The sequence below is a fragment of the Hemitrygon akajei genome, chromosome 22 (assembly GCF_048418815.1).
Source record: "Hemitrygon akajei chromosome 22, sHemAka1.3, whole genome shotgun sequence".
Lineage (NCBI taxonomy): Eukaryota > Metazoa > Chordata > Chondrichthyes > Myliobatiformes > Dasyatidae > Hemitrygon > Hemitrygon akajei.
Genome location: NC_133145.1, coordinates 3569853 through 3594915, shown reverse-complemented (window position 1 = coordinate 3594915; position 25063 = coordinate 3569853). Strand labels below are relative to the sequence as shown.

The window sequence follows — 25063 nt, the reverse complement described above, 5'->3', positions numbered from 1 at the left end:
TGGCGCCCGCAGGAGCAGCAGACCCCTACCCTGAACACTCCACGGTAACTATGAACCCTGTACCCGAGGTGACACTGCGCACACCAAGCCCTACACAGACTCCTCACGACACTCCTATACCGGGCGTCTCGTACGCGCATATACCAGGGGCCTCGCAAACGCATGAGGGATCACTGATGCCTAGTGGGCTGACACCTCCAGTTAGGCCGGAACCAGCACAACCACCGTCTCCGGTGCAATCACCACCTCCGGCACCTGTGCAATCACAGCCGGTGCTACGTAGATCGCAGCGACAGATTCGACCACCTGATAGACTTAACCTGTAAATATACTTGTAAGAAACTTCGCCCCATGGGGACTCTCTTTTAAAACAAAGGGGGGGGGGTGAATGTGGTGAAGTACATATACCTGTCTGGACACGCCCCCCCCGCTGACTGCTCCTGTGGCTCCTCCCACGGACCCCGGTATAAAGGCGATTGGAGGCACAGCCCCGGCCTCAGTCTCCAGGATGCAGTGTGGTGGTCAATTGCTGCTTGTTCTTTCTTCCAGCCAATAAAAGCCGATATCTCGCCTGACGTCTCCGAGAGTTATTGATGGTGCATCAATCTGCATCCAACTTCAGCTCTGATTGACAAGGTCAAGGTACAGCAGCTGGAGCTGGTTGTACCCAGGATCATGCAAGAGGCTGAAAACCTCAAAGATGAGACTGCGATTGAATTGGTCACTCCCAGAGTGTAGGCTTCAGATAGCAGATAGGTGACTACTAGAAGAAATAAGGGGAGTAAGTAGTCACTGTGGCCATTCCTCTCAGCAACAAATACATCCCTCTGGATACTGAACTGTGGCTGGTTCTGAAGCTCAGCTGGGAAGGGTAAAGGCAGGCAGAGCAATACAAACAGGAGACCTGTCAGTCAGGGGCACGGACAGGAGACTCTGTAGCAATACCGACAGTCAGGGGCACGGACAGGAGACTCTGTAGCAATACTGACAGTCAGGGGCACGGACAGGAGACTCTGTAGCAATACCGACAGTCAGGGGCACGGACAGGAGACTCTGTAGCAATACCGACAGTCAGGGGCATGGACAGGAGACTCTGTAGCAATACCGACAGTCAGGGGCACGGACAGGAGACTCTGTAGCAATACTGACAGTCAGGGGCACGGACAGGAGACTCTGTAGCAATACTGACAGTCAGGGGCATGGACAGGAGACTCTGTAGCAATACTGACAGTCGGGCACGGACAGGAGACTCTGTAACAATACTGACAGTCAGGGGCACGGACAGGAGACTCTGTAGCAATACCGACAGTCAGGGGCATGGACAGGAGACTCTGTAGCAATACTGACAGTCAGGGGCACGGACAGGAGACTCTGTAGCAATACTGACAGTCAGGGGCACGGACAGGAGACTCTGTAGCAATACTGACAGTCAGGGGCACGGACAGGAGACTCTGTAGCAATACTGACAGTCGGGCACGGTCAGGAGACTCTGTAGCAATACTGACTGGAGACCTGACAGTCAGGGGCACAGACAGGAGACTCCGTAGCAATACCGACAGTCAGGGGCACGGACAGGAGACTCTGTAGCAATACTGACAGTCAGGGGCACGGACAGGAGACTCTGTAGCAATACCGACAGTCAGGGGCACGGACAGGAGACTCTGTAGCAATACCGACAGTCAGGGGCATGGACAGGAGACTCTGTAGCAATACCGACAGTCAGGGGCACGGACAGGAGACTCTGTAGCAATACTGACAGTCAGGGGCACGGACAGGAGACTCTGTAGCAATACTGACAGTCAGGGGCATGGACAGGAGACTCTGTAGCAATACTGACAGTCGGGCACGGACAGGAGACTCTGTAACAATACTGACAGTCAGGGGCACGGACAGGAGACTCTGTAGCAATACCGACAGTCAGGGGCATGGACAGGAGACTCTGTAGCAATACTGACAGTCAGGGGCACGGACAGGAGACTCTGTAGCAATACTGACAGTCAGGGGCACGGACAGGAGACTCTGTAGCAATACTGACAGTCAGGGGCACGGACAGGAGACTCTGTAGCAATACTGACAGTCGGGCACGGTCAGGAGACTCTGTAGCAATACTGACTGGAGACCTGACAGTCAGGGGCACAGACAGGAGACTCCGTAGCAATACCGACAGTCAGGGGCACGGACAGGAGACTCTGTAGCAATACTGACAGTCGGGCACGGTCAGGAGACTCTGTAGCAATACTGACTGGAGACCTGACAGTCAGGGGCACAGACAGGAGACTCCGTAGCAATACCGACAGTCAGGGGCACGGACAGGAGACTGTAGCAATACCGACAGTCAGGGGCATGGACAGGAGACTCTGTAGCAATACCGACAGTCAGGGGCATGGACAGGAGACTCTGTAGCAATACCGACAGTCAGGGGCACGGACAGGAGACTCTGTAGCAATACCGACAGTCAGGGGCATGGACAGGAGACTCTGTAGCAATACCGACAGTCAGGGGCACGGACAGGAGACTCTGTAGCAATACTGACAGTCAGGGGCACGGACAGGAGACTCTGTAGCAATACTGACAGTCAGGGGCATGGACAGGAGACTCTGTAGCAATACTGACAGTCGGGCACGGACAGGAGACTCTGTAACAATACTGACAGTCAGGGGCACGGACAGGAGACTCTGTAGCAATACCGACAGTCAGGGGCATGGACAGAAGACTCTTTAGCAATACTGACAGTCAGGGGCATGGACAGGAGACTCTGTAGCAATACCGACAGTCAGGGGCATGGACAGAAGACTCTTTAGCAATACTGACAGTCAGGGGCATGGACAGGAGACTCTGTAGCAATACCGACAGTCAGGGGCACGGACAGGAGACTCTGTAGCAATACTGACAGTCAGGGGCACGGACAGGAGACTCTGTAGCAATACCGACAGTCAGGGGCACGGACAGGAGACTCTGTAGCAATACTGACAGTCAGGGGCACGGACAGGAGACTCTGTAGCAATACTGACAGTCAGGGGCATGGACAGAAGACTCTTTAGCAATACTGACAGTCAGGGGCATGGACAGGAGACTCTGTAGCAATACTGACAGTCAGGGGCACGGACAGGAGACTCTGTAGCAATACCGACAGTCAGGGGCACGGACAGGAGACTCTGTAGCAATACTGACAGTCAGGGGCACGGACAGGAGACTCTGTAGCAATACTGACAGTCAGGGGCACGGACAGGAGACTCTGTAGCAATACCGACAGTCAGGGGCATGGACAGAAGACTCTTTAGCAATACTGACAGTCAGGGGCATGGACAGGAGACTCTGTAGCAATACCGACAGTCAGGGGCACGGACAGGAGACTCTGTAGCAATACTGACAGTCAGGGGCACGGACAGGAGACTCTGTAGCAATACTGACAGTCAGGGGCATGGACAGAAGACTCTTTAGCAATACTGACAGTCAGGGGCACGGACAGGAGACTCTGTAGCAATACCGACAGTCAGGGGCATGGACAGAAGACTCTTTAGCAATACTGACAGTCAGGGGCATGGACAGGAGACTCTGTAGCAATACCGACAGTCAGGGGCACGGACAGGAGACTCTGTAGCAATACTGACAGTCAGGGGCACGGACAGGAGACTCTGTAGCAATACTGACAGTCAGGGGCATGGACAGAAGACTCTTTAGCAATACTGACAGTCAGGGGCATGGACAGGAGACTCTGTAGCAATACTGACAGTCAGGGGCACGGACAGGAGACTCTGTAACAATACCGACAGTCAGGGGCACGGACAGGAGACTCTGTAGCAATACCGACAGTCAGGGGCACGGACAGGAGACTCTGTAGCAATACTGACAGTCAGGGGCACGGACAGGAGACTCTGTAGCAATACCGACAGTCAGGGGCACGGACAGGAGACTCTGTAGCAATACTGACAGTCAGGGGCACGGACAGGAGACTCTGTAGCAATACTGACAGTCAGGGGCACGGACAGGAGACTCTGTAGCAATACTGACAGTCAGGGGCACGGACAGGAGACTCTGTAGCAATACTGACAGTCAGAGGCACGGACAGGAGACTCTGTAGCAATACCGACAGTCAGGGGCACGGACAGGAGACTCTGTAACAATACCGACAGTCAGGGGCACGGACAGGAGACTCTGTAGCAATACTGACAGTCAGGGGCACAGACAGGAGACTCTGTAGCAATACTGACAGTCAGAGGCACGGACAGGAGACTCTGTAGCAATACTGACAGTCAGGGGCACGGACAGGAGACTCTGTAGCAATACTGACAGTCAGAGGCACGGACAGGAGACTCTGTAGCAATACTGACAGTCAGGGGCACGGACAGGAGACTCTGTAGCAATACTGACAGTCAGGGGCACGGATAGGAGACTCTGTAGCAATACTGACAGTCAGGGGCACGGACAGGAGACTCTGTAGCAATACTGACAGTCAGGGGCACGGACAGGAGACTCTGTAGCAATACTGACAGTCAGGGGCACGGACAGGAGACTCTGTAGCAATACTGACAGTCAGGGGCACGGACAGGAGACTCTGTAGCAATACTGACAGTCAGGGGCACGGACAGGAGACTCTGTAGCAATACTGACAGTCAGGGGCACGGACAGGAGACTCTGTAGCAATACCGACAGTCAGGGGCACGGACAGGAGACTCTGTAGCAATACTGACAGTCAGGGGCACGGACAGGAGACTCTGTAGCAATACTGACAGTCAGGGGCACGGACAGGAGACTCTGTAGCAATACTGACAGTCAGGGGCACGGACAGGAGACTCTGTAGCAATACCGACAGTCAGGGGCACGGACAGGAGACTCTGTAGCAATACTGTAAATAAGTAGGTGAGGAACTGGTGTAGGGGGCAAGTTTTCAGATTTCTGGAATAAGCTCAATTTCAATGTTTAAGGAAAGTTTGGATAGGCTCATGGATGGAAGGGATATGAAGGGCTATGGTTTGTGTGCAGGTCGATGGGAGAGGGTAGTTTAAATGGTTTGGCATGACCAGAGGGGATGAAGGTCCTGTTTCAGTGCTGTACTTTTCTATGACTCTATGAGAACTAAGGAGAGGGTAGGAAGACTCAAAGATAAAGGAAGGAATATGTGTCTGGAGACAGAGGCTGTGGGTGAGGTCATCTGTACTTACCTAGGAGAAGGATGTGGAAGATGGTGAGGGTGTGGAGCATACTAATATATTAGGGTATTTCAAAGTAAAGAATAAGGTTGTGTTTGGTCACATAAAAACATTAAGTTGGGTATATCCCCAGGCTTGATGATACAGTACACGTATACCCTAGGTTGCTGAGAGAGGGAAAAGATGAGATTGATGGGACCTTGACCAAGGTCTTCATATCCTGTCTTGCCACATGTGAGGTCTTGGATAACTGGCAAATAATTAATTTTATTCCATAATTCAAGAAGAGAAATATAGATAACCCTGGAGACTGCTGAGTCTCACATCAGCTGTAGGGAAGCTATTGGACAGGATTCTAGTTAGGCTTTGTAAGCATCTTGATAGCCATGGCCTATTTGGGGAAAGCCAGCATAGCTTTGTGTGGGGCAAGTCATGTCTTACTAACTTAACTGAGTTTTTCGAGAAGGTGACTGATGAAGGTAGAGCTATGGATATGTGTATGGGGATTGCAACAAGTTGATTGATGAGGTCTTGCAAGGAAGGTTCATCCAGAAGATTAAGATGCATCGGATTCAGAGTGATTTAGCTGTCTGGATTCTCGATTAGCTTGATCAGAAGACGAAGGGCAATGGTCAATTCTGGCTGGAGGTCCATGACCAGTGGTGTTCTATGAGGATTGGTATTGGGCACTCTGCTGTTTGGGATAAATATTAATAACCTAGATGAAAATGTAGATAGGTGGGTTTGTAAGTTTATCTACAATACCTAGATTGATAGTGGTGTGAATAATGCAGAAGGCTTCCAAAGGATAAAGTAGGATATATATCGGTGGCAGATATAGGCAGAGAAACTGCAGATGGAGTTTAATTGGACCAAATGTGAGGTGTTACATTTAGAGAGATCAAATATAAAGAGGTGGCAAGACCCCTAACAAGGTTGATATACAGAGGTGTTGAATCCAACTGTTTTCAGCTTAACAATTGCTTGTCTGCCTGTATTTCATATAACTGCTTATATACAAGTGATTGCTTTGTATGTTTCCAGTGGCCACATTCAGCTGGTTAGTCTGACCCCTAGAGGTTACATTTCTGTGGTGTTTCATTATGATTATTCGTATGATCTTTTGGTATTGGAGTATTTGAATGGGGGCATCTCACTGGGTGACTCTTATCTGTAAATTTGAATAGAATTTTTCTTTTCTGTGAAGTATAAAAATAACTGACTACAAGAGACTTTGTTGTTTAGGCTTTGCTCTGCCTTCTACCACAGGCTTCTGCTTCAGTTACAGCCCGTTTTAGATTTTCTTTGTTCTGTTAATGCTTAATAAAACGACTATGAAGCAACACATTTTGTGCCTCTTTCCTGACTTCTGAAAAAATCTTTGATTAAAAACAATAGAATCCAATAGAGGGATCTAGTGGTCCAAGTCCGTAGCTCCCTGGAAGTTGTGCGGGTTGATAAGGTGGTAAAGAGGGTGTGTGGCATTCTTGCATTTATTAGTTGAGGCATTATTATTAGTTGAGTTCAAGGGTGAAGAAGTAATTTTGCAGTTTTATAAAATGAGTAGGCCACACCTGGAGTATTGCATTAAATTCTGATTAGCTTATTATTAGAAGGATGTGGAAGCTTTGGAAAGGGTGTGAAAAAGGTTTACCAAGATACTGTCTGTATTAGAGGACATGTGCTATAAGGGGAGGTTGGACAAACATGGCAGCTTTCTCTGGAGTGGAGGAGGCTGAGCGGAGATCAAATTATGAGAGCTATAGATAGAGTAGATAGTCACTATACTCTTTCCAGGTTTGATATGTTTAATACTAGAGGGTGTGTGCTTAAGGCACGAGGGAGAAAATTCAAAGATCTTAGGGATAAGTGTATTTTTCATAGTGTGGGGGTGCCTAGAATGAGCTGCTACTGGTGGAGATGGAGGCATTTAAGAGGCTCTTAGATAGACAAATGAATATAGAGAAAACGGAGGAATATATGAGCAGGCAGAAGGGATTAGAGTGTTTTTAGCATAATTAGCTTGACACAACATCATGAGCCAATGGAGCTGTTCCTGTGTGGAACTATTCTATGTTCTATCTCGGCCTTCAAGACACAGCAGGGGTTCTCTCATCCCTCAGTATAGAACTCCAAAGTACAGCACAGAACCGGCATACAGACATGTTGACCACTTTACCCATTTACACTATTCCCAATTACCATTTGTCCCGTATTCTTCCATGTCTTGCTTATTCAAGTGCCTATCTAAATTAATCTTAAATATAATAATTATAACTGTTAACACACACTAGATATCAACCACTGTGTAAAAAAATTAAAACTCCTTCACCACATCTTAAACTTTGTTTCTGCTACCATTACCATGAAAAAACCATTTTGAGTCTATTCTATTAAGTTGCTCATACTTTTATATTCAGGTTTTTGAAGAGGTGGCCAAAATGATTAATGAGAGCAAGCAGATAGAGGTTGAACTTTAGGAAGTCCTTTGACAAGGTCCTGCACGGTAGGCTGATTTAGGTTAGGTCACATGGGATACAGGATGAGCTAGCCAACTGAATGAAAAATTGGCTTGGTATTAGGAGTCAGAGGGTGATGGTGGAGGGTTGTCTTTCAGATTGGAGGCCTGTGACCAAGTCTTGTGCTGCAGGGATCATTGCTGGGTCCACTGTATAACTTGGATGAGAATATAGGTGTCATGGTTAGTAAGTCTGATGATACAGTGGGGGTGATGAAGGTTACTTAAGATTACAACAGGGTCTAGATCAACTGGGATTGTGGACCAAGGAATGGCAGATGGAATTTAACTCAAATAAATGTAGAGTTGCATTTTCAGAAGTTAAATCAGGTCAAGACATAGGCAGTGAATGGCAGGGCCCTGAGGAGTATTACAGAACAAAAAGACTTTAAAATACAAGTACACAGTTCTCTGAAAGTCATGATGCAGGTAGACAGGGTGGTGGAGAAGGCATTTAGTATGCCTGTCTTCATCCTAGGGCACTAAGTACAAGAGTTGGAACATCATGTTGCAACTGTACATGATATTGGTGAGGCCACCCTTGGAGGATTATGTGCAGTTATGGTTGCCACCTACAAGGAAGGGTGTCATTAAGCTGGAAATGGTGCAGAAAAATTCACAAGGATGTTGCTTGAATGATGAGATGCTGGATGGACTCCAGCTGTTATCCCTGGAGCACAAAAAGCTGAGGGAATCTTTTTTTGAGGTCTATAAAATCATGAGGTGCAAAGGCAAGTGAATGGTCACAGTTCCTTTTCCCAAGTTACGAGTTCTATATACGCACCTGTCTCAATTATTTTTTTAATATTGTGTTACCTGACCTGCTAAGTGTTTTCAGAATTTTCTGTTTTTATTTAAGATAGCCAGTATTTGCAGCTTATTTTTGAACTTTTAGCTACTAGTTATTTTCTTTTTTAGTTTTGGCATTGCAAGAAATCTCAAACAAGATTTGAATTTTAAATTTTCTATCACTACATCTACAGCTGGCTTTTTTTTATTGGATTGGAGCTAGATTATTGCTGGTAAAAGATTTATTTGCAATACAATAAATCTGAAATTCTGTGAAAATCAAAGCTGGCAAGACAAAATGCAAAAGTATTATTTTGGGCCAGAAGTGTTAACCTTTCTGGGACCTAGTTCCATGTATGGCCTTAGCTGGAAACTCTTTCATTTCTGGTTTGCTCTCTAGCTTGTTGCTGAATAGTGTATTGAGAAGTCAGAGATGAGCATGTGGTCAGAAGTTGATAGATCAACTTCACCCTTTCCTGTGGATGAGCTTAGGGCATGGTTCAGTACGTGGAATTATGACATTAGTGAGGCTTTGTTGCAGGAGGGCCAGGACTGGCAGCTCAGTACTCTGGGGTTCCGTTGTTTTAGACGTGATAGAACTGGAGGGGTTAAAGAGGGAGGGGTAAGAGAAAATGCCCTGGCAGTGCTCAGTCTGAACAGACTGGAGAGCTTGTTCTAGTGAGGTTTTAAGGGTAGAATTGAGGAGTAAGAAAGCTATGACCATTTTAATGGGATTATATTACAGGCCACTCAATGGTCCTTGAGATTTAGAGTTGCAAATTTGTAGAGAGATCGCAGACTGTTGCAAGAAACAGAATGTTGTGATACAAGGTGATTTTAAGTTTCCACACATTGACTGGGACTTACATACTGTAAAAGGGCTGGGCGAGAAAGAGTTTATTAAATCTGTCTAGGAAAGTTTCCTTATCTGTACATAGAAGTCACAACTAGAAACAGTATGATACTGGATCCATCAAGGAACGAGACAGAAGTTCCTGTAGGGGAATACTTTGCATCTAGTGATCATAATGCCTTTGGTTTCAAGGTAACTGTGGAAAAGGATAGGTCTGGTCCGTGGGTTGAGATTCTATATTGGAGAAAGGCCAATTTTGATGGTAACAGGAAGGAGCTGGCAAGCGTGGGTTGGGACAGGTTGATTTCTGGCAAAGGTGTACTTGGTAAGTGGGAGGCCTTCCAAAGTGAAATTTTGAGAGTAATAAACACAAAAATGCTGTCGGAACTCAGTAAGCTGGGCAGCATCAATGGAAAAAAGTACAGTCAACATTTCAGCCCGAAACCCTTCGGCAGGACTCATGAGAGTACATAGATTGTATGTTCCTATCAGAATCAAAGGCAAGGATAACAGGTTAGGGAAGCATGGTTTTTGAGAGATATTGAGCCCCTGGTTAAGAAAAGGAAGGAGGTACATTGCAGGTACAGTGTATAGGCAGGTAGGAACAAATGAGGTACCTCAGGAGTATAAGAAATGCAAGAGAATACTTAAGAAGGAAATCAGACAGGCTGAAAGGCGGCATGAAGTTGCTCTAGCAGGCAAGGTGAAGGAGAATTTCACTCTTTAAGAAAAAAGGAAATTAGAGGCCACTTGGCCTGCCTTCTGTGGTTAGAAAGATGTTGGAGTCTATTATTAAGAAAAAGATTTTGAGGTTCTTGCAGGCACAAGATAAAATAGGCCAAAGTCAGCATGATTTTCTAAAGGGGAAATCTCTGATAAATCTGTTGGAATTCTTTGAGGAACTAGCAAGCAGGATGGACAAATAGATAGATGCAGGGTAGATGTTGTTTATTTTGGATTTTCCAAATGCCTTTGACGAAGTCCAACACACCAGACTGTTTAACAAGGTAAGAGCCCATGGTATTATAGAAAGGGCGCTAGTAGGAATAGAAAGAAGAGAAAATCTGCAGATGCTGGAAATCCAAACAACACTCCAATGATGGAGCAACTCAGCAGGCCAGGCAGTATCTAAGGAAACGAGTAATCAGTCAACGTTTCAGGCCGAGACCCTTCATCCGGCCTGGTGAAAAAAGATGAGAAGTCAGAGCAATAAGGTGGTGGTGGGGGGGGGGGGGGGGGGGGAAGAGGAGGAAGAAACACAAGGGTGATAGGTAAAACCCACAGAGGGCAGGGGTGAGGTAAAGAGATGGGAAGTCGATTGGTGAAAGAGATAAAGGCCTAGAGAAAGAGGAATCTGATACGAGAGTACAGAAGGCCATGGAAGAAAGGGAAGGGAAGGAGAACCAGATGGCAGGTAAGGAGATATGGTGAGTGAGGGAAATGGAAGTGGGAATGGGGATGGGGAATGGTGAAGGGAGAGAGAAGGAAATTACCGGAAATTTGAGAAATCGATGTTCATGCCATCAGGTTGGAGGCTACCCAGATGGAATATAAGTTGTTGCTCCTCCAACCTGAGTGTAGCCTCATCATGACAGTAGAGGAGGCCTTGGACTGACATGTTGGAATGGAAATGGGAAGAAGAACTGAAATGGGTGGCCATTGGGAGATCCTGCTTTTTCAGTGAAGCAGTCTCCCAGTCTACCTATATACAAGAGGCCGGACCAGGTGACCCCAAAAGATTCATAGGTGAAGTGTTGCCTCACCTGGGAGAGACTGTTTGGAGCCCTGGGAGGAGGTGTAGGGGCAGATGAGCATTTGTCTGTTAGCAAAGATAAGTGCCAGGAAGGATATCAGTGAGGAGGGGCGAATGGACAAGGGAGTCACGGAGGGAGCGATCCCTGTGTAAAGCAGGAAGTGGGGGAAGTGGGGAGGAAAAGAGGTGCTTAGTACTGGGATCCCTTTGTAGATGGTGGAAGTTTCAGAGAATTATGTGCTGGATGCAGAGGCTGGTGGGGTGGTAGGTGAGGACAAGATGAACCCTATCCCTGGTAGCGGGAGGATGGGTTAAGAGCAGGCATGCGTGAAATGGATGAGATGTGGTTGAGAGCAGTGTTGATGGTGGAGGAAGGGAAACCCCCTTCTTTGAAAAAGGAGGACATCTCCTTCTTTCTAGAATGAAAAGCAGATGCAGTGGAGACGGAAGAATTGAGGGAAGGGGATGCTGTGAGAGTTTGTGGGATTATAATAGAAATAAACTGTCTCCGGAGGTAGATACAGTAAGATCGAGAAAGGGAAGGGAAGTGTTCAAAACGGACCAGATGAATTTGAGGGCAGGGTGGAAGTTGGAGGCAAAGTGGATGAAATCGACGAGTTCAGCACCGGTGCAGGAAGCCGCAGCAATGCAGTCATCGATACAGCATAGGAAGAGTGCGAGATGGTCACCAGTGTAGGCTTGGAACATAGACTGTTCCACATACCGCATGGGTACAGCTGGGACCCATGTGAGTGCCTGTGGCTACCCCTTTTGTTTGAAGGAAGTGGGAGGAGCCAAAGGAGAAATTATTAAGAGTGAGAAGTTCCACTAGATGGAGGAGAGTGGTGGTGGAGGGGAACTGGTTGGGCCTGGTGTGCAGAAAGAAACAGAGAGCTTTGAGGCCTTCCTGGTGGGGGATGGAGGTGTATGGGGACTGGACATTGATAGTGAAAATAAGATGATGTGGGCCAAGGAACCTGAAATCATTGAAAAGATCCAGAGCATGTGAAGTGTGGATAAAAGATTGGCTGACTGGCAGGAGGAAAAAAATGGGGCCTTTTCTGATTGGCAGCCAGTTCCCAGTGGTGTGCCACAGGGTCTGGTGTTCAGTCCACTTCTTTTCATCACATGTCAATGTTATGGATGAAGAAACTACTGGCTTTGTGGTCAAGAGTGCAGATGATAGGTGGAGGGGCAGGTGGTGTTGAGGAAGCAGAGAGTCTGCAGAAGGAATTGGGCAAAGAAGTGGCAGATGCAATATACTGTGGGGAAGAGCATGGTGATGCACTTTGGCAAAAGAAATAAAGGCATGGAGTATTTTCCAAATGGGAGAAAATTCTAAAATCAGAGGTTCAAAGGGATTTGGGAGACATTGTGCAGGATTCCCTAAAGGTTAACTTGCAGGCTGAATCAGTGATAAGGAAGGCAAATTCAATGTTAGCACTAACTTTGAGAGGACTAGTTTACAAAAGCAAGGATGCAATGCTGAGGCATTGGTCAGAGCACACTAGGAGCTCTGTGAGCAGTTTTGTGCCCCGTATGTAAGAATTTAAATTTTTTTAAATTTTATTTAGTGATACAACCTGGAGTAGACACTTCCGGCCTCCAAACCACAACTCATGACAAACCTGATTAGCCCAAACTTAATCATGGGAGAATTTAAAATGAATAATTAACCTACCTAGTATGTCTTTGGTTGTGCTGGCATTGGCAAAGTCCAAGGAATGAAAGGGTTACTATATGATGCCTCTGGGCCTGTACTCGCTGGAGTTTAGAAGACCAAGGGAAGGGGGAATCACTGAAACCCAGAGGGAGTGGATGTGGAGAGGATGTTTCCTATAATATGAGATGTCTAGGACCAGAGGGCACAGCCTCAGAATTGAGGGACGTCCATTTAGAACAGTGATGAGGAAAGATTTCTTTAGCTAGAGGGTGGTGAATCTGTGTAAGTCATTGCCACAGATGGCTGTGCAAGCCAAGGCAGAGGGTATATTTAAGGTGGAGGTTGATAAGTTCTTAATCAGTGCATCAAAGGTTATGGGCAATGTTCCCTCTAATTTTTAGTAGTCAGTGTGCGCAAAAATCTTACATTGTTAAATTTTTTTTTCCTGTGACAAAAGTATGTGCGCACTGAATGCACACGTGGCACAGTTTATGTAGGTTTTCAAAATATATGACATAAACTGCACAGAGTAACAACAAAATAACATACATATTTAAGTCACTCAGTTATTTTTTCTCTCTCCTGTCTTTGGCATTTACCCATTCTGTGTAAACTCTATCTAGACTCATTGATTCTCATTAACATGTCCAAATGACATTCACCTAAATGGTTTCTCAGCTTGTTTTTGAGTTAATTCATTAGGCTAAAACCTCGCTCACAGTCCGCACTAGACGCAAGAAAGGTTCTTCCAAAGTCCATCAACTGTGCAAGGTCGCAAAACTGTTCATTTTGAAGTACAAATGCCACCATTTGAGCAAAGTTTGAAATCAGTTTGGATTTAATTTTTCCTTGCACGGAAAATTTGAAATCATTAAACTGTCTAACTAGTACAGTATTTCCAGCTAGAAAATCATGATATTTCAGACATAAGGCATTAACTTGTTCATCCCCAAATGTGAAGTCACAATCTGCAATTGCGGAGAAATCAAAAGCTGACCATTCATGTACCTCATCTTCAGGAAACTTTTCTTCTAAATGAACACAATGACTATTTACAAAAGTCAACAGTGAACTTGTATCTACTGTGACGTTTTCTTCACGTTGTTGGCTTAGCAAAACTTTAACTTTACGATATGAACACTGTTCGCCAAAGATGGCTGTCATCGTGATGCAGCTGTACAAACCGGAACGGGAAAGGTGAGGGGATGTAAATTAGTGACGTGCATTGTGGTATTTGAAGAACCGACTAACTAGTTAACAGGAATATTTAGCTAAAAGATTATTTTCAATAAGTATAATTATTAATTACTACATTATTTTAGGTAACTAACCTTTTGTGTGCACACTAATTTCCTTTGTGCACTGGTTGAAAAACATCTGTGTGCATGCACACGCACACAGCTTAGAGGGAACATAGGTTGTGGGGAGAAAGCAGGAGAATGGGGTTGAGAAAGATAACAAATCAGCCACGATGGAATGGCAGAGCACACCTGATGGACTGAATGGCCAAATTCTGCTCCAATATCTTATTGTCTTGAGGTTTTTGGAGAATGCTAAGGGCTTCTACAATATATTAAGAGCAAAAGGATAGTGAGGGCCAAAATTGGCTCTCTGGAAGATCGGAGTGGTAATCTATGCATGGAGCTGAAAAAACGGGGAGATCTTAAATGGATTTTTTGAATCTGTAATTACTTGGGAGACCAAGAGTCTGTAGAAGTGAGGCAAAGCAGCAGTGAGCTCACAGACCCTACGCAGATTACAGAGGAGAAGGTGTTTTCTGCCTTGAGGCAAATTAGGGTGGGTAAGAACCAAGGACTTGACAAGGTATTCTCTTGGACCCTGTGGGAGGCTGATGCAGAAATTGCAGGGGCCTTAGCAGAGATATTTAAAACATCATTAGCCATGGGTGAGGCATTGGAGGATAACTAATGTTCTATTGTTTAAGAAAGGCTCTAAAATTAAACCAGGAAATTATAGGCCAGTAAGTCTGACATCTGTAATGAAAGGTTATTAGAAGGTATTCTAAGGGACTGGTTATACTGTGTAAGTACTTGGACAGTCAGGGACTGATTAGGAATAGTCAATATGGTCTTATGCATGGGAGGTCATGTCTAAACCAATCTTATAGAGTTTTTCGAGGAAGTTACCAAGAAAGTTGAAGGCGAGGTAGTGGATGGTGTCTACTTTAGCAAGGCCTTTAACGTGGTCCTGTTTGGGAAGGTTCAGTTGCTTGGAGTTCAAGTTGAGGTAGTACATTGGATTAGACATTGGCTTTGCAGGAGAAGCCGGAGAGTGGGAATAGATTGTTGCCTGTTTGACTAGTAGTTGCTGCAGGGATCAGTGCTGGGTCCATTGTTGTTTGTTATCTATATTAACAATCTGGATGGTCATGTGTTAAAATGGATCAGCAACTTTGCAGATGACACCAAGATTGGGGGAGTAGTGGACAGCGAGGAAGACTATCATGGCTTGCAGTGGGACCTGGGCTGGAAAATGGCAGATGGAACTTAATGCAGACAAGTGTGAGGTGTTACACTTTGGGAGGACCAACCAAGGTAGGTCTTACACAGACAGCGAGAGGGATCTGGCAATTCAGATCCCTAAGTCTTTGAAAGGAGCGTCACAGTTAGACAAGTTTGTAAAGAAAGCTTTTGGCACATTGACCTTCATAAATCAAAATACTGAGTACAAGAATTGGGATGTAATGTCAAAATTGTATAAGACTTGGTGAGGCCTAATTTGGAGTATCGTGTCCAGTTTTGGTCACCTATCTACAGGAAAGATGTCAATAAGATTGAAAGAGTGCAGAGATGTTGCCGGGACTTGGCGACCTGAGCTATACGGAAAGGCTGAATAGGTTAGGACTTCATTCCTTGGAATGTAAAAGATTGAGGGGAGGTGCACAAAATTATGAGGGGTATAGATAGGGTTAATGCAAGCAGGCACTGAGGCTGGGTGAGACTGTGTTTAGGGTGAAAAATGAAATGTTTAAGGCGAATATGAAGGGAACGTCTTCACTCAAAGGGTAATGAGATTGTGGAATGAGCTCCTAGCCCAAGTGGTGGTTGTAGGGTTGATTTCAACATTTAAGAGAAATTTGGATAAGTAGATGGATGAGAGGGGTATTGAGGGCAATGGTCTGGGTGCAGGTCGATGGGACCAGGCAGATTAATGATGAAATAGGCTGAAGGGCCTGTTCCTATCCTGCAGTTTTCTGTGACTCCCGGCAGCAGTTCCTCAGCCACTTGTTCATCTGTACTATTCTCCTATTCCTTCCCTGATTACCACGTGGCATCTAGAGATTGCTACCTTGGAAGTCCTATTCTTCCGCTTCTTCTCTAACTCCCTATACTCACTGTGTAGGACCTCTTCCCCTTTCCTACCTGTCATTTGTGCCAATGTGCACTACAACCTTTGGCTGCATACTCTCCGTCTTGAAAATGTTCTGCAGCCGGTCTGAGCCACTCTTGACCCCAGCACCTGGGAGGCAACAGACCATTCTGGTGTCTTTTTCACCTGTCCATCCTATTAATTCTGAATAATCAGCGTGAAATGTGTTGCTGTGGGAAGGTAGAAAATGCACTGTCCCAAGCTCCATCTAACCTATTAATAGCTGATCTCATAAAAGACATAATTTTGTCTTTCTATTATTAATACCAGATTTGATATTAACTTGTACCACCTTCCATAACAATTCTTTACTAAATTAGAATGATTCATATCCCATCCATATTTGGAGTGTTATGCAAAGTTCATATCTAGAGAACCAGAGGTATTTTTAAATAGTGCCTTTAATGAGTTGAGGTTATATCGAAGTGTTTTATAACTAGTATTTAATTGTATTGATAATACCACTATAACATTTGTCCTGTTAACAGTGATAACACTGACCTAGAACAGAGAGGTTAGATCTATCAAGAAGCTTGATTGAAAACGGAGGATGAAGTGTGGACCTAATAGATGGTTTTAAAATTGTAGAAATAGAGAAGATATTTCCATTTGTAAGGAAGAGCCAGAAATACATGACAGTTCAGGGTAAATACCTTTACTGAATGAACGTGAAACTCCGTATCATAGGAAGTGGTTAAAGCAGAGTGTTGATATATTTATATGGAAGCTGGAGTCATTAATTAGTGAGATGAAACACTGTTGTAGGGTTAACCATATAACCATTACAGCACGGAAACAGGCCATCTTGGCCCTTCTAGTCCGTGCTGAACGCTTACTCTCACCTCGTCCCACTGACCCGCACTCAGCCCATAAACCTCCATTCCTTTCCTATCCAATTTTACTTTAAATGACAATACCGAACCTGCCTCTACCACTTCTACTGGAAGTTCGTTCCACATAGCTACCATTCTCTGAGTAAAGAAATTTCCCCCTTGTGTTACCCTTAAACTTTTGCCCCCGAACTCTCAACTCTTGTCCTCTTGTTTGAATCTCCCAATGGAAAAAGCCTATCCACGTCAACTCTATCTATCCCCCTCATAATTTTAAATACCTCTATCAAGTTCCCCCTCAACCTTAGAATGAAGATAGTAGGATGCTCACATGTCATAATGCTATCACTGTCGTAGTGAATCAAACAGACTACTTTGGTGCCCCAAGTACTATGCAATTGTTAAATGCATTCCTGTCTCGGCCCACAACCCTCCATTGCCATGACTTATTTTAGTAATGTGATTTTTGTCCTTTGGTGATATTTTTGCACTTGAAGTTCATTCAGTTATCATTCAACCATTCATAAATATCCATGAATACAGCCAAAGGAAACAGTGTTCCTCCGGGGCCAAGGTGAAAAACACATTACTAACAGTCACACACAGCACAAGATAGCAAGTAAACATAGTCACACAAAAAACATATAGCCCAAGTCTCTGAGTAAATTAATGGTAGATGGCAAGAACAAGTTGTCCTCAGCAGTCCACAGACTGACAGACCAACACATGCAATCCAACTGAACAAACACTAGAGGGCAGCACTGACGCGAGGGCTCAGCCCCCAGCCCAGCATGGATGCCGTGCTACTCCTGCTCCGGTGATTCCTCTGCTAGAGGACTAGTCCTCACTACAACCAAGGCCGTGCAGCTGCCCCACCATCTGTCTCTCAATCAACAAGGGAAATGGACTTGCAGTAGTTTATGTTACCAACGTCCAACAGGGTTTTACAATTGCAAGAGAAACAATCAAGACAATCACTTGTTGTTAGAACGTACGTGGTCTTTGCACACTGACTCTGATGCAGCAACACGGTCTGCATCAAGTCCTGCTCCTCTGCCAATGTCCAGCTCGCTGATGGCATCGATCTGCCATACTTGAAATTCTTAATGTCCAGCATTGTTTTGCAATCGTTAAAAAGGTTTAAAAAAGACAAAACCATCTTTGGTTCACAAGGGAGAGACTGCCACGCCCAATCATGCCACCATCTTATGGGAAAGTCCTTTTTCTTTTGATGACTGTCCGGCTGATTGATGGTAAATTCCACCCATCACCTCCAGTGGACATCCAGAACAGAAGGTTGATAATAAATTAAGACTGTTAATATTTCTACAACAACCTATCTGTGCTTCTGCTTAACAAACTTTCTAAAAGTACCATGGTCACTCTCAACACTAGATGGAGCTAGATTTTTAAAGGTGAATAAGTGAAGGGATCATGGCAAAGCAGTGACCGGGCTCCCAGTCTTGCATGTTAGATGCCAGTGGCGGCACTGAGCTGATGCTATAGCACCAGCAGAAATTACAATAGCACCACCAAGAAATTAACTGAAATTTGACATACAAATTGCAGCTGCTTTCTCTGTATACAGCTTGTTTCTCCAGTTGATAGACAATAGACAATAGGTGCAGAAGTAGACCATTTGGCCCTTCGAGCCTGCACCACCATTCTGAGATCATGGCTGATCATCTACTATCAATACCCGGTTCCTGCCTTGTCCCCATATCCCTTGATTCCCCTATCCATAAGATACCTATCTAGCTCCTTCTTGAAAGCATCCAGAGAATTGGCCTCCACTGCCTTCTGAGGCAGTGCATTCCACACCCCCACAACTCTCTGGGAGAAGAAGTTTTTCCTTAACTCTGTCCTAAATGACCTACCCCTTATTCTTAAACCATGCCCTCTGGTACTGGACTCTCCCAGCATCTGGAACATATTTCCTGTCTCTATCTTGTCCAATCCCTTAATAATCTTATATGTTGCAATCAGATCCCCTCTCAATCTCCTTAATTCCAGAGTGTACAAGCCCAGTCTCTCTAACCTCTCTGCGTAAGACAGTCCGGACATCCCAGAAATTAACCTCGTGAATCTACGCTGCACTTCCTCTACAGCCAGGATGTCCTTCCTTAACCCTGGAGACCAAAACTGTACACAATACTCCAGGTGTGGTCTCACCAGGGCCCCGTACAAATGCAAAAGGATTTCCTTGCTCTTGTACTCAATTCCCTTTGTAATAAAGGCCAACATTCCATTAGCTTTCTTCACTGCCTGCTGCACTTGCTCATTCACCTTCAGTGACTGATGAACAAGGACTCCTAGATCTCTTTGTATTTCTCCCTTACCTAACTCTAAACCGTTCAGATAATAATCTGCCTTCCTGTTCTTACTCCCAAAGTGGATAACCTCACACTTATTCACATTAAACGTCATCTGCCAAGTATCTGCCCACTCACCCAGCCTACCCAAGTCACCCTGAATTCTCCTAACATCCTCATCACATGTCACACTGCCACCCAGCTTAGTATCATCAGCAAACTTGCTGATGTTATTCTCAATGCCTTCATCTAAATTGTTGATGTAAATCATAAACAGCTGTTGTCCCAATACCGAGCCCTGTGGCACCCCACTAGTCACCACCCGCCATTCTGAGAAACACCCATTCACCGCTACCCTTTGCTTTCTATCTGCCAACCAGTTTTCTATCCATGTCAATGCCTTCCCCCCGATGCCCTGAGCTTTGATTTTACCCACCAATCTCCTATGTGGGACCTTATCAAATGCCTTCTGAAAATCGATGTACACTACATCCCACTGGATCTCCCTTGATCTAGTGAAGCAACTACCATAGCACCCACGCAGCAATAAAGTTATAAACTCTGTGAGGTCTGAGGTCAGATCCACTCTCCACTTCTGCTTATTTGTTCATTGTCACTGTCTCGCCGTTGCTGTCCTCACTCAGATCCATTAAGCTGATCTAAGATCACTGAAGGTGGTGATGTCACTACGCGAGATTGATAGCATACATACATTGTGCAGGATCCATGGTCTCGCGAGACTAACGGATGCCACACACACACACTGTGCTTTTAAAAGCTAGCGTGGGCCTGGCACGTACATAATTTAGGCCGGTGTGAAAAATGGATCGATTTTTAGTGAGAAAACGACCTCATCCAGAGGAATCAATGGTGTCTCAGCCTGAGCCTGTCTAATTGAAAGTGACATGCAGAACGAAGTAAGTGGGGATGAGGACAACAGCAGTTCATTGAAGGAGTGTGAGGGTTGATGCACCATCAATAACTCACGCTGAGACTTAGGAAGTGAGATATCGGCTTTTATTGACTAAAGAACAACACTACATCCTGGGAAAATGAGGGAGAGCAGCAGGCCACAGTCGCCTTTATACAGGGGTCTGTGGGAGGAGCCACAGGGGCAGTCAGCAGGGTCTGTGGGAGGAGCCACAGGAGCAGTCAGACAGGTATATCTAGTTCACCACAAGGGTGAAGTAGAGGAACAAGAAATGGAGCGGGATTCGGAAGAGAACGTGGATGAAGCTGCTCTTAGTGCTAGTGGGAATACTGTTAGCGACGTTAGCCAGCAGCCTGAGGAAGGACCCCGTCGGCCAGCATTGAAAAAGTACCCTTTGCAACAGTTTGGCAATCGGCAAAGGAGTTTTATTCGTGACTGGTTTAACCTGTACTCCTGGCTGAAATATTCGATCACAAAAGACAATACGTTCTGCTTCGCATGCAGGCATTTCCTGTGTGGAGGACATGGGTTCCATTCTGAGTCCACCTTCACTGTCACCGGTTACCGCAACTGGCGGAACGCTACAACAGCTTTCAAAACCCACCATGTAAGTGCAGCTCATAAGTTTGCTATGGAGGCATGGGCCGAGTTCAGATTGAGAAAACAAGACGGTTCAAGATTGGGAAATATGCTTGATAAAGGACATGCAAAGATTGTCCAAGAAAATCGTGAGTATTATATTACATTTACTGCTATTAAGCCTACTGGTTTTGCTTAGACTTCCAAACGTTGATTCTGTTGATTTTTGTTTTAAATTCAGTAGCCGAATTAAGTGAGGTATGGCATGGTCAGAGTATGATTTGTCCAACTCCTGGTAAAGCCTTGCATCTGTTGTTTGCTTTATATGAGTTTAATAACGATGTACCTTTTGGCATTGTCTGTCTGTGTAATGCGGATAGCAGTGGACATTGTGGGTTAGTGTTGTGCTCTTCAGCTGAAAAGCACGCATTTGACGCTGATTGCGGGATTGGTGCGTGATTCATGTTGTGCACTGTGGGTTTGTTTGTTTATGCTCTCTCTAGCCCGGGTTGTCTGCGATGCTGTTGACACGGTCACAGTTCACTTCTATATTAGATCTATCAATTGCTGTTGCTTGTGAATCAACAGAGGCATTTATAGTAGGCACATAATGCTTGAAACTGACTTTTGATCGCCACGCATCTGGCCTTGCAAATACATATTACCATACAGTACAACCCTTAGCACCATCACTGAATAATTCAGCCCCACTGTAGCACCAGCAAGGAAAAATCTCTGGTGCCGCCAGTGTTAGACGCTATTCCATTAATTCATCAATCAGATTTATTCTTATTCAAACATGTCAGGTACTTTTTAAATATGAATGTAGAAAGTTCCTGCATTATGGAATTGCATAGAAGAGAAAAAGAACTCCTCTAGTTTTATTTAAGCCTCATTCCTGTTGTTCTTGCATCTCCCAGGGATAGAATGGGTCAATATTATGTGTTTTTAAGTAACATCATCCTGTCTTTGTCCACCATGCCACACGCAGCCCTTCATCTGTGCCTCCACCCTGTATTACTGTACTCTTCTTTTTATTTGAAATCAGGTCTGTATTGTTAGTGGCACTTTGTAGTCATGTTACATGCTATCCTCTAAAACCGCAGCAGTTAACTGTCTCCTAATGGCAAGATGCCAAGATCACACTATGCATCAAGTTCAAGTTTAATGCCATTCAACCGTACATGAACAGCCAAATGAAACTGTGTTACTCTGGGGCCAAGAGACAAAACACGGTACCAACACTCACACGCAACACAAAGCACATTGAGCACAAATCAGTAAAATACAGTCACACAAGAAAAATATCGTCCAAATTCCAAAGTCCATAAATGTTGCAGAAATCTGCAGTCAAACACAATACAGCTCATCTTCTGCCAAGCAAACATTGGGGGGCAGTACCAACTCCAGCTTGGACGCTGCACCACGTTGCCTCCAAAGCCTCTCTTGAGCGGCTGTCAGCAGGCAACACAGCACCTTGAGGTCACGACCGAGGCATGCAGCTCCCCCGCCGCACGCCAATGAATCAGTGAATCAGACTTGCAGCATTCCACATTAATAATGTCCAAGTGGGCCTTGCAATCACAAGAAAAGCAACTATGCTGATCACTCACAGTTAGATTGCACCTTTCCTTTGTGCAGTGACTCCTCTGACACAGACAGCAGCATGATCTCAATTCTTCAGACAGGGGAAATAACCTCTCTGTGCCTCGAACCGCATCACCTAGCAACCCCCACTTGAACTCTAGACTAATCACTTACAATGATCAATTAACCTACTAACCAGTATGTCTTTGGACTGTTGGTGGGAGGAAAATGGAGCATCCCAAGAAAACCCACGCATTCCATGGGGAGGACATACAGACTCTTTACAGAGGACACTGGAACTGAACTCCAAACTCTGACGGTCCAGGCTGTAATAGTGTTGTACCAACCACTATGCGACCGTAGCACTCAATATGTACGGCAAATTATCAGAAATAAGATAGTTCTCCAGACTTCATCTAAATGTTAGACAATCAAAGACACAAGCCAAAGTGGAAGTCTAGTGTTCGGTCACAGAGCAGTAATAGAACCATAGAACCCTACAGCACAGTACAGGCCCTTCAGCCCTCCATGTTGTGCCGACCCACATAATCCTTAAAAAAGTACTAAACCCACTCTACCCCATTACCCTCCATTTTTCTTTCATCCTTGTGCCTGTCCAAGAGGCTCTTAAATACCCCTAATGTTTTAGCCTCCACCACCATCCCTGGCAAGTCATTCCAGGCACTCACAACCCTCTGTGTAAAAACTTACCCCTGATGTCTGCCCTAAACTTCCCTCCCTTAATTTTGTACATATGCCCTCTGGTGTTTGCAATTGGTGTCCTGGGAAACAGGTACTGACTATCCACCCTATCTATGCCTCTCATAATCTTGTAGACCTCTATCAAGTCCCCTCTCATTCTTCTATGCTCCAAAGAGAAAAGTCCCAGCTTTGTTAACCTTGCTTCATATGACTTGTTCTCCAAACCAGGCAACATCCTGGTAAATCTCCTCTGCACCCTCTCCATAGCTTCCACATCCTTCCTATAATGAGGTGACCAGAATTGAACACACTACTCTAAGTGCGGTCTCACCAGAGACTTGTAGAGTTGCAACATGACCTCTCTACTCTTGAGCTCAATCCCACTGTTAATGAAGCCTAGCATCCCATAGGTCTTCTTAACTACCCTATCAACCTGTGCAACAACCTTGAGGGATGTATGGATTTGAACCCCAAGGTCCCTTTGTTCATCCACACTCTTAAGTAATTGACCATTAATCCTGTACTCAGTCTTCTGGTTTGTCCTTGCAAAATGCATCACCTCACACTTGTCCGGACTGAATTCCATCTGCCATTTTTCTGCCCAACTCTGCAGCCTGTCTATATCCTCTTGTAACCTTTGACCACCTATAGTTCCATCCACAACTCCTCCAATCTTCGTGTCATCCGCAAACTTACTCACCCATCCTTCCGCCTCTACATCCAGGTCATTGATAAAAATCACAAATAGCAGGGGTCCCAGGACAGATCCTGGGGGCTGTACACATTTGGTTCAGTCAGTAGGAACATTGTGTGAATGTTTTGTGAAATCCCACAGGAAGTTGAATGGCTGCAATCCTACAGACAGTGCAGGATGTAGAGCAGAATGCTGGTGAATCGCATAAATGCACTCACGTGTGCAACATGTGAACATGCGTCATCAAATACATAAGAAAGCAACTTGTTTAAAGTAATTTACCAGTTTCATCCACAACGCTGGTCTCAGTCTCCTTTTCAGGCAAGCCCAGTATTTCCCTGAGCCGCATTGAGGTACTGACCAGCCCATCTACTGCTTCTAGCCAAAGCTGGTAACTGTAGAAAAAGAAAAAATGGAGAAGCTGTTTATTTGCATTAGTCTGTAAACATATAACTCATTCATCAAACAAATCAGTATACTGTAATATTTAGAAAACTTGCATTAATAACAATTGTTTTAATATCATAAAGATATATTGGTTAAGTTGTGGCTGCAGTTGTTCAGAGCTCAAGTTGGACCTCTGGTCATAGACCTCCAGACAGAATAAATCCCATCAAATATTACCCTCTATGACCAAGACAATTCTGAATCCAAATCTTATGGATCAGCCTTCCATGAGGAACCTTGTTGAATACTTTGCAAAAATCCATCCACAGCTCAGGGCACAGAGACCTTGGTTAAGGCCTAGAAATCTTGTCTTTTGCCTCTCTCAATAATCTTGAGTACATCCCATCAAGCCCTGTGGGCCTATCCACATTGATGTTTTGTAAGAGACCCAGAACTACCTCCTTCTTTATCTCTATATGCCCTGGCATATTCACATGCTTCACACTGATCTCCTTGTTCTCCACATCCTTCTCCTTGGCAAATACTGATAGTAAGTACTCACTTGGGATCTCGTTCACATCCTCCACCACCAATCACATATTCTCTCCATTATCCTTGAGTGGTCCTACTCTTCCTAGTTATCCTCTTGCTTTCTGACTACTCTGTTTTTCAATGGGACGTGGAGGCGATACGCCAGTACAAAGGGAAGGTGCACAGATTCTCTCTTGTTAAAGATCGTCAGCATTGAGCATATCTACAGCACAGTTACTATCTGCCACTTGTTGGGCCAAGCCTGAAAGCTGATTGGGTCTTGCTGCATGACAGTATGAGCTGCTTCATTTGCTGACCAGTTATGAATGGCATTGTGTAATAATTAGCAAACTTCCCCATTTCTCATCTTATGACGGAAGGAAGGTCTAATCAA

The 25063-nt window shown here is 45.1% G+C and overlaps 1 protein-coding gene across 1 annotated transcript in view; it reads right to left on the bottom strand.

Moving 5' to 3' along the window:
• mycbpap (mycbp associated protein) overlaps positions 1 to 25063 on the bottom strand; it is a 228981-nt gene that overhangs the window by 31722 nt on the left and 172196 nt on the right. The window contains exon 17 of the mRNA XM_073026586.1: positions 24034 to 24146. Within this exon, the coding sequence (XP_072882687.1) occupies positions 24034 to 24146 (113 nt within the window). The remainder of the gene's footprint in view (positions 1 to 24033; positions 24147 to 25063) is intronic.